The following is a 15,722-nucleotide window of genomic DNA, read 5'->3' on the forward strand; positions in this document are numbered from 1 at the left end:
TCTAAGCAGACACTCATTTGAAAATCTAAGGTTACGATTTGGAATGGTATCAGACATTCCGAAATATAAGATGGAGCGAGATTATTTAAGGCTTTGTAAACCATAAGCAGTCAATTCTGAATGACACAGGTAACCAGTGTAGTGACATCAAAACTGGAGAAATGTGCTTGGATTTTCTTTTCCTAGTTAAGATTCTAGCAGCTGCATTCTGCACTAGATGCAACTAATTGATGTCTTTTTTGGGCAGTCCTGAGAGGAGTGCATTACAGTAATCTAGTCGACTGAAAACAAAAGCGTGAACTAATTTCTAATAAAAAATCTAACAAATTTACATGTAGGAATTATCTGCCAATCCACCTAGCTTGTTATTGTCTGTAAGTTTTAACCAGCCTATTGTTTATAGTCCTGTCTAATTAATTTGTAAACAGGTAGTCATCGACTTATGACCACGTTCAGTTCTGATGGGCAGATCGTACTGTTAGTCAATCTGGTCATGAGACGGACTGGTATGTGTAATCAAACCTGACCGTATGTATAGTACTGTATAATAACATATGTCAGTTTCCCTCCACTCCTGCCAGGTCCCACCAACTTCTCTCCTGAGTCTGACTGCTGAGAAGATGGGGGCAGACCCTTTCATGCTAGACCCAAGAATACTTCTGGGGTCCAGGAGGAAGCCCATGAAATTAGACACAGCTCACCCCATCATCTCCCACTGTTGGCACCCACAGAGCCAAACAAAACTTCCTCAAGGAACTGCAATTTCCAGCATTCCTTGCAGGCACAGAAATGTGCATTCTGGCCCAGGAATGCTGCCACCCACTGTGTTGGGGGAGCATGTACTCTTGGGAGGCAGTTGTTTCCCCCACCACCCTGTCCATTCACTACACTGGCCTCCCTGTTAGGTACAGTTTATTCCGGCCGTAATGTCAGCCCAGCCCTGCCATCCATCACAATGTACAAGGAGACAATACAAACTGAACACAGACCAGGAATTGCATCAATGTCTTTAGAATGACCCCCTCAACACTTTTATGTTTATATACAATGCAGATTAGGTGGATTCTTCTTCTTCTTCCTCTTCACCTATTCCCACTTCTACGTGGGGTTGATGTACTTGACCAACCTTCTCCATACAGCTTGGTCCTGCACCTCCTCCTCAGTCAAACCCTTCATCCTTCAGATCTTTTTTTACTTTATCCATCCACCTCCACTTTGGTCTCCCTGACATTCTCTTCCCCTTTTCTTCCATTCCCATCACTTCTTTTGCCCACAGATTCATTGGCAATGTTAAAAGGGCCTCTTATGTGTCTATGTGTTCACCCTGCAACGGACTGGCACCCTGTCCAGATGTTATTCCTGACTTGCATCCTGTGCTGCTGGGATTTGTGGGGAAGCTATAGCCACCTTGGCTTGGATAAGCAGGTTAAGGAAATGGAAAGATGGATGGCTGAATTAAAAGGATAATCTAATATGGTATCTCCTTTATAGGTGACCCAGCAGAAGAAAACAGCAGAAGATGTGGAATTTCACAGCCTTCCCAGAGTGGAACAGGAACAAGAATGCAACCTTCTCCCAGTATTATCAGCATTCGCTGGCAGTGGCGGCTAGCTACATTCTTTCCTACCTGTTTATCTTCATCCTCTGTATGATTGGCAATGGCCTTGTTTGTCTCATTGTTCTGAAAAATAAGCGCATGAGAACCGTGACCAACCTGTTTATCTTAAACCTGGCAATCAGTGACCTGCTGGTGGGGATCTTCTGTGTTCCCACCACCCTTGTCGATAACCTGATTACAGGTAAGGAAACAGCTTTTGTAAAAAGCCACTTATTTGGGGTGTCTTTCAGTAGTATTTCTCAGGTGAGTGCCTGGCAATCAGTTCTGGTGCTAGGTTATTTTGTGCCATAGGCCAAGCTTATTAGTGTGCCAACTGACTGTTCAGTAGCTAACCCATGCAGCTGGGGTTTCCCCAGTAGTGTAGCGTGGGTGTCAGCTGCCTGTGGCGGAGGAAAATTTACAAGATATTATTATTATTTATTGTGAAATTTTGCCGCCCCCTAAAAGTGCTGCCTGGGGCGGGCCGCCCCTGCCGCCCCCACTACACTACGCCACTGGGTTTCCCCTCCCTTATGATCTGCACCCTAGGTGAATGCCTAAACCAGCCCTGTTGGCAATGCATGTTCATGTAAAATAAACTTAATTTTATTTTCCTTTATATTCAACCCATTTCATCCTAAGCATTAATCAAAATTGCTGTACCACATCTATTCAGTGGAACACTCATCCTCTTAGTGATGGAAGAGGAACTATATTTTGTCACCCTTTGTTCAACCAGCCAAATTGTTGGTGAAAGGACCAGGGGATGGGAGACGGGTGAAACCACCTGATTATACTGATGCTGGCTCGAGTTTTTCAAAGCTTGCTGTGTGTCTTCTTAGAGAAAGCCACAGAAAAATTACTGAACATCTCCATGACATGTACAGCGAGTGTTTACAACTACGCAAAGCAAAGACTAAATAGAATTAAAATCTGGTTGTTTTCCCTCTGGCTGCTGGAATTTATAATATTTTTATTTTATTAATTTTCATTGTAATCATTCCATACAAACAGATCAATTTATAACCCAACAAATTTGAAGACAAATCAAACCCCACCCCTGAGAAGGAGAGCTTAGCTAAAGGAAAATTGCTTTAAGCTTTTTAATAAGGCAACATTAAACAAAAGAAAGGGAGAAGTGAATATCTATGTAAATAAGAGATGGAGAAGGGAGTTAAATGCAATAATAGTTATTTCTCTTATTCTAAAATAATATTGATTAAATCCTGCCATGTTTTGAAAAAATGTTGTACAGATCCTCTAACTGAAAATTTGATTTTTTCCAATTTCAAATAATATAAAACATCGGTTTCCCACTGACTTATAAGAGGAGAATTAGGATTCTTCCAGTTTAACAAAATAAGTCTGTGTGCCAAGAGTGTAGTGAATGCAATCACAGTTTGCTTGTCCTTCTCTACTTCAAGTCCATCTGGAAGGACACCAAACACAGCTGTTAATGGGTTAGGAGGGGTTGTGACCCCAAGGCTGTCTGAGAGGCACTTAAAAATTTTTGTCCAAAATGATGTTAGTTTGGTGCAGGCCCAGAACATGTGACCCAGTGAGGCAGGAGCTTGGTTGCAGCGTTCGCAGGTTGGATCCTGCCCTGGAAACATTTTGGACAGTTTTAAGCGAGACAGATGGGCTCGATATATAATTTTTAGTTGAATAATTCTATGCTTTGCGCATATAGAACTCGAGTGAATTCTCTGCTTTGCTACCTTCCACTCCTTTTCTGATATATTGATTAAGAGATCTTCTTCCCAATGTCCTCTTGGATCTTTGAAAGGTAGGGACTCTAATAAGATTTTATATATTGCGGAAATAGTGTTTGTTTCCTCGAAATTGAGCAGTATTTTTTCCAGCATTGTGGAGGGTGCAAGGTGGGGGAAATCGGGCAATTTCTGTTTAACAAAATTTCTAATTTGAAGATAGTGAAAGAAATGTGTAGCTGGGAGGTTGAATTTTGAACGTAATTGTTCAAAAGATGCAAATATGTTGTCTATATAAAGATCTCTGAGCATTTTAATCCCAAAACTTTTCCAAGTATTAAAAACTGGATATACTTGCGAAGGTTAAAAGAGGTGGTTCTCTTGCAGAGGTGCCACTGATAAAAGATTTTCCATCTTAAAATGCTTTCTAATTTGGTTCCATATTCTGAGTGAGTAAAGCACAATTGGGTTATTAGTATATTTGCGATAACTTTCATTTATTGGAGAGCAGAGCAGGGAATATAAAGAAGTACTACAGGATTTTACTTCTATTGCGGACCAAGCCTGTGTATGTTCATTTATTTGTGTCCAGGTCTTTATGGCTTGTATGTCTGCTGCCCAGTAATAAAACTGAAAATTAGGTAAAGCCATGCCACCTTCTGCCTGAGGTCTTTGTAGGGTCGCTCTTCGGATACGTGGGTGTTTTGAGTTCCAAATGAATGGGGTTATTATTGAATCAGGCTGCTGGAATTTGAGAATGCTGAAGGAAAATCCATTCAGGCATAGAAGTTGGTGGCTAAGTTGTAGGATCTCGCTTGGTATGATCTCCATCTGCCAAGTGCAGACATCAGAGTATTATGACTATCAGGGCAGGAAATGGGACCTTTTAGTGGGAAACCTTTTTTGTTTAAAAGAATGACCTCTAACCAAGGCTGGGGGGTTGAGTGAAAGAAGCAGCAAAGCAAATGGCTTGGCTATATAAGCCAAGGAAGACGGTGGATGCGAACTTCACCTGGGTATATCCACTATTTGTGGGGTGGTCACCTAGCAGAAAGGAATGGCAAAGTGATACATGAGATGTGATTTTGGTGTATGGTCTGATGGTTCGCTGGTTGATCCCGTTGGTGAGTTGGACTTGCTCTCTATTCCTTGGGATAGCTTGAAATCAGCCATATCCATCCGATGACTATTTTCTTACATTATTCAGTAAGAAACTTTAAGACAGGATATTCATGCTCATTTCATCCTAACTGTATTTAATCATTCCCCTTCTTTTTTGTACTATTTTGAATACTTGTGTCACTTGGTGTTTGTATATTGTGGAACGAGCCCCGGACACAGACAGGCAGACATGTTTTACTCAACACCACGTTTATTTACACTACTAATATTTACAGTTCAGTGCCACACAAACCCCAATCTTCCCCAAAGTCCAGGCCAAACCTCTTTCTCTCTTCACCGACCTCATCCGTCTTCCACCCGACTCTAGCCTCTCTGTGAAGGGAGGCAGCCCCTTTTATTAGCACCCAGATGAGCTCCAGGTGTGTTCCGGCAATCTCCCACCGACACGCCCCAGTGTGGCGGAAATGCCGGCTGCATACCTGGAAGCACTCCGGGTGTCCCCACTCGTCTTCCCCCCAGCACTTCCGGGTGTGGCAGAAGCGCTGGGGTCCAGTGTTCTCCAGGCATGGGTCGCCCCCTGGCTGTGACCAGGGGCCCCTACAGGGTTGAGCTTCCCAGCTCTGTACCCGTGGCCCCCAAAGGAACCAGGGTGGTTGCTCCCTCGTGGTCTGGAGGAGGCATGAGCCCTCCTCCTGTCTTTCTGGGCATCCCGGCTGGGTGCCACCCCCAGCCGCGTGCCACAATATTGCACTGGGGATAAGGTGTTTGGTCGAGAGGGTGGTTGTCCATGGAAATGGGATCACTAAACGAGCACCCTGTCACCCTTTAATGTGATGTGTAAATACTGTTTTCTTAATGACAATACATTTTCAGATTTTATCAACTTCACCTATCATTAGGTTTTTTTTGAGTATTGGCGGGAGCAGGAAGGTAGAAGAGGGCTCTAGTACTGAATATTTTAATACTAGTATATCTTTTGAACATCATCCACTTCCCTTACAGGTGGTGAAGTGCAGCTATCATACCTTTTGATCGTTGATTTGTTACAAATTTCATCCCTGAAATGAATGTCTATCTAGGAGAAGTGGCACACTTAGACATAATGCAGTCTAAATTTAATTTACAGGCATGTATCAATGTATCATTTTTTCCTATGCTATTCACACTTCGCTGTATTTGACCAGCCTCCTCCATTCTTGTCTTTCGCACACTTTCTCACCTGACACCCCTTTCTCCCTTAAATTCCCCTTCACACAGTCCATCCACTTTCTCTTTGGTTGTCCCTGTCTCCACCATCCTGTGTGATACCCGAGTTGCCTGCATCTGGCATACTCATCCTTAAACCTAGGACATCAGTTATCATAGACTGAGGTGGACTAGGGCAAATGAGGACACAGAACAAGAAGAGTGGTGCAAAAGTTCTTTGAACTTTTTATTTTTCCATTCAAAATGTCCACATTAAAGTGTAGGGCAGTTTTCAATAAATAATTAATCAAAAATAAAAACACAATGCTGGTGATGAAGTTAAAATCAATAAATAATCCAATAAATTGTTCATTAAAATCATGGTTGGAATCAGCCTTTAAAATTGCTCTTGCATGTATGAATGTTTTTTGATTTTAATAAAATAAAATAATAATAATGAAAAAAAACTCTCTTCCCAGTGTTGCTCTCAATCAATTCCCCCTGTCATTCAACTCTCAAGTATAATCAGCAGAGGTGAGAATCCAGCGACAGCAGCCCCCAATCAACTCCCTTCCTGGGCACCTATATGTTGGTGTCTGGCGCAGCGTGTTGAGCCCATCTCCGTCTTTCATGATCCTTCCTTGGTGTCTGCAGGATCCTTAGGTTTCCTGATCATTTCTGCCCTCTGCCATTCTTCAGAAACGATAAAGTCCACCCCATGATCGCTTTTATGGGGCTTACTGACCACATGACCATCCTCAAACCACATTGGCTCTCATCTCATTCCTCTCTCTCTCTCCCCTCATTGATCTTACTTTTCGATTCCTTTGATTCTCCAGTTTTTTCTCTCTCTCGGCCCCTTTTTATACTCCTGTATTTGAGGCATCCCAATTACAATCCGTTGAGTACCAATGTAGAATAGCTGAGCCGATCTCTTGCCTGTTAACAGGTAATCTACTCACCTCCACACCGAGCACCCTGCAGCCACACCCACAGAACCTGAGACACACTGTTTTAACTAAAAACCTTTCACACAGCCATGGACCCCTAAGTCATTTCATTACATTCCGACACGGTATCTTCTCCCCACATCATTAATCTCTCTTTTCATTACATACCACTATGACCTTATTTCCTGTATTTTTTATTTTGAGATTTCCCCAACTTTGGCTGTACCTCTGATTAGAACATTAGAACACTCTAGATGAGAACAGGCTATTCAGCTCAACAAAGTTCGCCAGTCCTATCCACTTATTTCTTCCAAAAAAACATCAAATCGAGTTTTGAGAGTCCCTAAAGTCTATCATTCTTTGTGTAAAGAAAACCTTCTAATGTTTGTGCGAAATTTACCCTTAACAAGTTTCCAACTGTGTCCCCGTGTTCTTGATGAACTCATTTTAAAATAACGGACTTGATCCACTGTACTAATTCCCTTCGTAATTTTAAACACTTCAATCATGTCACCTCTTAATCTTCTTTTGCTTAAACTGTATAGGCTCAGCTCGTTTAATCTTTCCTCATAATTCATCCCCTGTAGCTCTGGAATCAGCCTAATTGCTCTTCTCTGGACCTTTTCCAGCACTGCTATGTCCTTTTTGTAGCCTGAAGACCAAAACTGCACACAGTACTCAAGATAAGGCCTCACCAGTGCATTATAAAGATTGAGCAGAACCTCCTTGGACTTGTACCCACACACTGTGCTATATAACCTAACATTCTGTTTGTCTTCTTAATGGCTTCTGAACACTGTTGGGAAGTCAATAGCTTAGAGTCCACTATAACCCCTAAATCCTTCTTATAAGGTGTACTCTCGATTTTCCGACCGCCCATTGTGTATTCAAACCTAACATTTTTAGTTCCTATGTGTAATACTTTACTTTACTGACATTAAATTTCATCTGCCACAAATCTGCCCAAGCCTGTATGCTATCCAAGTTCTTCTGTAGTGATATAACGGATACCAAATTATCTGCTAATCCACCTATCTTGATATCATCTGCAAACTTAACCAGCTTGTTCCTTATATTCCTATCTAAATCATTTATATATATTAAAAATAGCAGCAGCCATAGCACTAACCCCTGTGGAACACCACTCTTAATGTTGGCCATTCTCCCATTTTCTCATTCCTGATCATGCAAGGCTTTGTTGCTCCACACATCCATCACAACATCTTTATTTCCGAAGCTTCCAATTTCCTTTTATGCACCTTTTTAACTGCCCAGCTTCCTGAAACATGCAACACTGCTAGACTGACTAATGATTTACTCTTGCACCAATTCTTCAGTCATATTACATTCCTGATACTTTTCCAAGTTTTTCCAACCCAATTGCATTCATTTTTTTTCTAGATCTAGTGTCCAAGACTTCCATTAAGATGCTTTAAACTGGAGCCGCCTGGGTTTGTGAAATCAAATACTGAATGACCACAATATACTGAATCAAAGCAGGAATGTAATATTGTCATTTACATTCTCATAGTAGCTTAACCTAGGTCAGAGTTGCACTGTACCCAGCAGGTAAGGGTGCAAGTCAGCAACCAACCATATGTGGGGCACCAATCACAGAATCCATCTTATACGTACACACATACATGCACACAAAGCCAAGTTGTAGTTGCCAGTGAACTGTTTAAGATAACTGACCTGAAGAGTTTTTGAATTTGAGCTTAGTTCCTTCCTTGCTCTTAAAATTAAGTCTCTGTATAACTCTGTAATTAAAAAGAGAAGATTAATTGAATGGATTGATAATTAAGACACAAAACCAGATAATCACATAATTCAACATTAGATGCCGCAGGATATCATGCCTCAGAAGTAATATAAACTGGTTGCTCTTCAGTCATTTTTTAAAACTGCAGCTGAATTCAATAACTCTAATCATGATGGTCCATCTTCTTCCAGGGCTGGGTGGTCGATGAGTGCTGAATAGGGCTACCATCCAATGGAGAGGGGAAGCTGTCCTCTTATTGCTGTCTCTATTCTACTGTTGTGGCTAAAACATTGGCACTGCTACAGATTTTTTAACTGATGCATACATTATTCCACATAAATAATGACATTACAAAATGATTAGTGTTAAAGTACTGTGGCGGACTTTCAGGACCCTTACCTTGTCGTGATGACTTTGTAAAGGAAGGACCATGGGAGAGAGAACAAGTACAGGGCATTGTCTCCCCTGGAACACTAGATGGCAGCCCCCCTGGGTTGCTGCAGCACCATGGACTCCCACAGGGCTTCGTGGGAGGTGGAGTTCGGTACTGCAATGTTAGGTTTTGCAGGTGCTGTCAGGGGGTGCTGCAGAGCCCTACCTCATTGGGGTTCGACTGCACCCAGAAGTGCTTTCAGACCATGCTAATGGGCCACCAGAAGTACTCCCGGGTGCGACATAAAAGAAACCAGCTGCTACTGCTCTGGGAGCCAGAGTCAGGAGGGAGATGGTGACGCTTGCTGGGAAGAGTGGAAGCAGAGATAAGAGAAAAAAAGACAAAGTGCTGTTGTTTGATTGTGCTTGGTGCTTTTCTGCTATGTGCAAGTGGGAAACATTTGGGAAGAGTTTCCCACAGCTCAATAAAGGCCTGTGTTGTGCTGGACCTATGCCCTGTGTCTGCTTGTGTTGGGTTTGGAGAGCTGGTACACCCACAGCAGGCCACACTACATATTTTATTTATTTATTTGCATTGGAAGATCCCGAAAAGCTGGAAAAAGAATCCAAATCAAATCATATCTTACAAAGAATCCCAGAAAATGTATTGACAAAATTATTGGCACTCTCGATTAAATTTTTGCTGGCACAACATTTGGAAAGAACAACTGCAGTCAAGCACTTAATGGGTTTCTTGCATCACTCTACTGGTATTTTTGACCACTCTTCTTTTGCAAAATGATCCAGGTCTCCCAGATTTGATTGATGCCTTTTTTCCAATTTCTCTTTTTAGATCCGTCAACAAGTGGTCAATGGGATTTAGATCAGGACACACTGATGGCAGTCTTCTTGCTTACAAACTATTTTTGAGTGCTATTTCAACTGTGCTTGGGTCATTGTCATGGTGAAAGACACATAACATTTGGCATAGACCAGGCTTTATGGCAATAGGTCCTACACTGCACATCCTTGGTAATCTTCAGTTTTCATGATGCAATGCAGTGTTTCAAGGCACCCAATGGCAGAGGCATCAAAGCAACCCTAAAAAATCCTAAACGTGATCCTTGGCACACCCATGTCTGTTTTTCTTATGTCTCTGTCAGCAGTGCGATCCTCCTGTATCTCGTACCATAGAGCCCCCATTCATTGGATAATATGAGTTAACACTGTTGTACCTTGAGTCTGAAGGTCATCTTGGATCTGTTTGGCAGTTGATCGAGGTCCTTTCACCATTCACGCAATCCACTGCTGCAATCTTTCATCAACTGTTCACTTTCATGCATGTCCAGGAAGGTTGGCTGCAGTGTCAGGGACGTTACACTTCTTGATAATGTGCACACAAGAACATGAAGGTCCTTGGAGATGGACTTGTAGTTGTGCTTTTTTACAGTTTTGTTTCTCACATCTTCAGACAGTTCTTTACTTTTTTGTCCTTTCTCCATGGTGAGTGTGGGACACACAGGCACACAGAGCACGAGTCAAATCACTTTTTCTCTATTTCAACTGGTTGAATATGTGACTTTTAAATTATAATTTTGCATAAGGGATTTGGAATATTAATTACAACAGGATTAGCTGCTTGAAATCCAATTATTTCTTATGACTTTTAAAAAGTTGGACAAAATTTTTTCTGAATTCTCTTTGTGGGGATCTGTGTGAAATAAGAATAAATTTGAATTTTTTCCCCAGGATTTTTCATATCCTTCCAAAACTGATAAACAAAATACACATGTTAACACCAATCACTTTGTAATGTGTGGCGGACCGCTGGGGATCCTGCCCAGTAAGTATACCCAGAAAGACCGAGAGAGGGACAATACTGCCCCTAGGCCATGAGAGGGCAGCTGCCCTGGTCTGCATGGGGGAAGCTCATCCCTGTTGGGGCCCGTGGGCACTACCAGGGGGCGCTCGGACGATTATAGAACCGTGGATGGCAGCACTTCCAGCACACTTGGAAGTGCTGCCGGAAGGAATTCCAGGAACACCCGGAGTGCTTCTGGGTGCTCATGTGGCACTTCCGCCACACCAGGAAGTGCCGCTGGAAGATCGACATGGAGCACCTGGAGCACATCCGGGTTATTATTAAAGGGGTCGCCTTCCTCCAGCTTGGGAGGAGAGCAGTAAAGGCGGCAGAAGTACTGAGAGACTGAAAGAAAGAAGGGACTGAGATTGGCTGATTTAAGCATTGTGGTGCTGTAAATTATATAGAAGACAATAAACGTGTGTGTTTTTGGGACATTTGGTGTCTGTTTGTCTGTGTCCGGGGGCTGTCTTATTACAAATGGCATCACATAATCTGAAAAAAATTGCAGCAGTGCCAGTATTTTTGGCCACAAGTGTAGTTTTGACACGGTTAGAATTCCTCAGAGGCAGAGTTGGAGGTAACACATTAAAAGTTATGTGCGTTATGTGGTCCAGTTACATTTTTTAAGTAATCAGTAACCTAATGGAATACTTATTTTATTGAAATAAAACTTCCTGCATTAGAAAGAAAAAGAAAGGTATTTATTACTGTGTTACTACAGAAGCTTATTCTTGCCACTCCAAAAAAAAAAAAAAAGACTGAATCATTTCTTAGAAGTATTGCCTTGCTGTCAAGGTAACATCACGCATGCACACACTCTGGCTGAGGAAGAGATTAAACACTTGTGTAGAATGCAATCAAGTGACAACAAAGTACTGTGGGGTAAATATAATCTGCCCAGTTTGGGGTCACAGGCAGCCAGTGCTTACTGTAACAGCACTTAGTGTAAGGCACTTAGGTAAATGGTGTGCTGGTCCTTTGCTGGGCTCAGTTGCACACCCAAGAAGAAAAAAAAGTGTGCTCTGTGCAGTCAGGTAGCAGAAATATATAAATAAAGTGTCAGTTTAGTTTTGTGTGTTGGTCCGAGTTGGCTCCACACTCCTTGAGACACTTGAACGATCTGTCGATAATGAACTCGAGGACGAGTCACATCCAGTAAGGACACACAAGGCTGAGAAGGTGGTGTAAGTGTACAGGTGCTTTTACTTCAATAAAACAGTCAGGGGTTCAGATCTCCATGTTGTAAAATAGTACAGTGCTATGTAAACACGGTACATAATCAATCAATTAAAAGGCAAGTGTTACTCAGTGGAGATTAAAATGAAATAAAGAAATAATAAATAATCCTTGAAAAGTGAAGTTAAAATCCAGGGCAGAAAAAATAAACTTCTATTAAAACCATGACCCTCGGTGCCTTTCTCTAAAACTGTCCACCAATAGGCGCAGACAGCCATTAAATGCTGCTCACGTCACTGCTGCCAGTCCCTCGACTTTTTGTAAGGTGCCATGCCGAGCTTTGCTCCTTGTTCCCACCAAGCCACAGACCGTCTGGCTTCCTTGGGAGACAGCCAGAGCACTTGGTCATTACAGCTCCTTAAAGCGTTCAGCAGGAGTGGCCCTTCTGACCCCTTGATCATCTGGTCGTACACTCCTGTCACGGGGCTCACTTTCCCATCTGCCTGCTTCTCATCTCTTACTGCACCGTCTCCTTCCCATTCCTGCCCTTCTTTACTTTCACTTTCGATCACCTGTAACTTCTGTCTCTTGATCTTGATCTTAATCTCCCTGCCATTCCTATTTCTTTCCTGCTCTCGCACTTCGGCTTCTTTTAAAGACTACTGTGGGATGCAGGTGTGACAGTCATGACTCTGGGACTATGGGGGGAGAAATTCAATCCCGCACATGCGCATGTGAATGCAGGATCGCCCATTCCCACATCTGCCTACAGAGCTGCTCCACCACACTACCTACGCCCCATCCAAAAATTTGAGTATGCTGATTATTTATTTATTTATTTAAAATGCACATGCCACAGACCCACTATATCACATTTTCATCTAGTTATTTATTACATATATTTTGAAAAGGTTTGATCTGTTGGCTCAGCAGCCAGTGTTCACAACATGTGAAGAACTAAACATATTTATAAAACACAAGAAAATGATCCTATTTGGCCATGGTTCCACTGTGTTTTATGAAGGTTCATATTTATTGTTAGAATTTACAATAACAAGTGTTGGCCAGTGAAATGTGCAGTTTTTTATACAAAAGAAGAAAAAAATAGTCCACTGTTTATCAATTTAATTTTGTAAACAGTTACTATGTAACAAAAATATTTTTTGTAAGTAATAAATAATGTAATTAGATAGATAGATAGATAGATAGATAGATAGATAGATAGATAGATAGATAGATAGATAGATAGATAGATAGATAGATAGATAGATAGATAGATAGATAGATAGATAGATAGATACTTTATTAATCCCAAGGGGAAATTCACATACTCCAGCAGCAGCATACTGATAAAGACAATATTAAATTAAAGAGTTATAACAATGCAGGTATGCAGACAGACAATAACTTTGTATAATTTTAACGTTTATTGAAGAGTTGCATAGTGTGGGGGAGGAACAATCTCCTCAGTCTGTCAGTGGAGCAGGAAAGTGACAGCAGTCTGTCGCTTTAATTAAGTTTAATTATGTCCGTTTGTCGGTCCAGGGTTTTAAATCACCTGTAGCTCGCAAACTGTTTGACCAATTGACCTGAAATTTGGTACACATATACTACGTGACCTCTACTGTCCGCTTTTGGGGTGATGATTTTTATTACTCTTTTTATTTTAATTTTATTTTGATTGTAGAAACAACTCTAAGAAGCAGGCAGCAGTGCGGCACATGTATACGGGCACCATTCTCTTCTCTATCACCTTCGCCGTCACTTCCTTTACCTCTTCTTGAGGCAGATCAAACACTTAAGTGCCAACTTAAGTGAAAATTTAAGAAAAACATTCTAAGTAATTGTAACACAAACACTGACTTAATCAGTTTTAATGCAAAAAGATGCTGATGGAAGAAGAGAAGAAGCGGGCCGCTAGAGTAGAGAAAATGAGCTGCTCACGAAGCAGCAAGCGCATCAACCTCTCAGCAAATGAATGTAAACATACAGAGAAAGAGTATGAAAACTATGAATGCTCAAGTCAAGTGTATTCACTGCACGTTATCGTGCAGTCCGCCGTTACTGGTATAGTCATATTACATGTAGAATGGTCAGAAAATTGTATGCCAATATCCTATTTGCAAACGTATCTAACAGTCCATGCTAGCAGTGAGACTATTTCCTAACTGGCTTATTTAACACTCAGATTTACAGATATAGCTAAGAAAGCTCTATTTCATGTTATAGGGGGTAAAACAATAAGTAGCTAAGACAAACTAATATTCTATTGAAATCAGATGTAAATATAACATTAGCATTAACTTTCTAAGATAGGCTCTTACACAACGAGTTTGGTGAAATCACAGAAATGTTCAGGAACATCGCCGAACTCTGCGAAATGCTTTGAAGTCAACAAGGAATGAGAAAATTAACTAGTTTTCAGTGGATTATAATGATCTTTTTGATCTGAACCAATTATTGTGACAAAAAAAGGTGACCCGAGCTGTGAGGCAACAGTTCTAACCTCTGCACCACTGTGCCTCAAAAATTCAAATGACACAGATGAAAGGATAACCCCAAACAAAATACAGTGGCATGAAACAGTAACGTGGAACTAGTTCATGATATTGTTTGAAGTTGCTGCCCCGAGCAACTTTTATTTCCAATCAGTCTTTGCAGTTGCTTCCCAGTTTTTAGTAATAGTAATGTATCATTTGTTATTATTATTATTTAACATGGTTACAAGTGTTTTCAGACTTGCCCTCTATAACTGCATTGTGTCCTTTAAGCCTTGTTTTATCTTTTAGCTGTGGTGTGTTGCTACAGGCATAATTAGCCATGTGGCAATGCTTGTCAGCAAGTGAAGCAGTGACTAAAATCCATTTATTCTTGTGGCAACAAATTTCCACGTCAAACGGTGTGTCTGTATTCTTCTTGTTAGTAGATAACAGTGTTTGATCAATGCTACTTACCTGAAATTTCACAGCAGAGGAAATAAATTATCTAAATGATTTTTAGGTGAAATAAGTTGATGGTAGCTGGCAGATAGTGCAGATCCATGTCTGTTAAGGTTGGCTTTATAAAAAATAGAGAAGGCAGAGTGTCAGACCAATTAACCAAAAGCAGTAAAAAGCAGGCGAGTATGATATTCCTGTGAGTGTGTGGTGCATGTGATGAAGTGATGCACCTTGGTTTTTTTATTTTTGCATGTTTTCGCTGCACTTTGATAACCTATTGCATCGTATTCAGCCATTTGTTCATCAATTTGGCATCTACTTAAACCTGGCAGGATCACTTCTGCCTCCAGCCTCTCCTCAGAATTCACTGTTTTGGATACATGGCACTGTGTCAGCATCACTGAATAGTCAGGAAAAATTCTGTGAGCAGTGAAAAACGGACGTGTCAAGTATACACCAGGCTTAAATAAGCGACACACAGGGATCAGTAATATACATCTGGTGGAAGTACTCATAATATTCTTATTATGGTCAGCTAATGTACCCCTTAAATGAAAATATTGCAAGTTTTGATTTTTTTTTTAAAACACCAATGGTACATAAATCCAGCTGGAGAAACAATGGGGTCATGACATCACACATACTGAAACAGACAGGGCAGTGATCTTACAGTATGGATGTGTGAGTTCCACACATGGCTGGTACAGCTCTGTGATATCACGCTGACCTTGCAAAACACCATGGGATGAGTGGAAAAAAATGATTGTCTAAGCTGGCTGCATGGCGAATTTCCAGGAAAATATCTGGCAAATAAGGTCACCCATTTGCTTTGAGAAATGCTTTTTTTGAATGTTACTGATAAATGCTAATATTTATTATGTTTTCCTTAATAAAATACCTCCAAGTCTCTACTATAACCCTTATAAATTACACTTTTACATCAATTACATCCAGCAGCAAGAGAGAATACCAGAACAGGCAGTAGAAAAAGTTACACATTTATTTATGTATTATAAATAATATACCCAAAATAAAATCTGAGTTCA

At 41.0% G+C, this 15,722-nt stretch overlaps 1 protein-coding gene across 1 annotated transcript in view; it reads left to right on the top strand.

The window, feature by feature from the left end:
* Positions 1-1,519: 1,519 nt before the first annotated feature.
* Positions 1,520-15,722, top strand: part of LOC114665879 (neuropeptide FF receptor 2-like) — a 29,475-nt gene continuing 15,272 nt past the window's right edge. Inside the window, exons 1-2 of the mRNA XM_051919934.1 lie at positions 1,520-1,799; positions 8,130-8,132. Of these exons, the coding sequence (XP_051775894.1) occupies positions 1,520-1,799; positions 8,130-8,132 (283 nt within the window). The remainder of the gene's footprint in view (positions 1,800-8,129; positions 8,133-15,722) is intronic.

Source organism: Erpetoichthys calabaricus, chromosome 1 (genome assembly GCF_900747795.2).
Source record: "Erpetoichthys calabaricus chromosome 1, fErpCal1.3, whole genome shotgun sequence".
In the NCBI taxonomy this organism is placed as follows: Eukaryota; Metazoa; Chordata; class Cladistia; order Polypteriformes; family Polypteridae; genus Erpetoichthys; species Erpetoichthys calabaricus.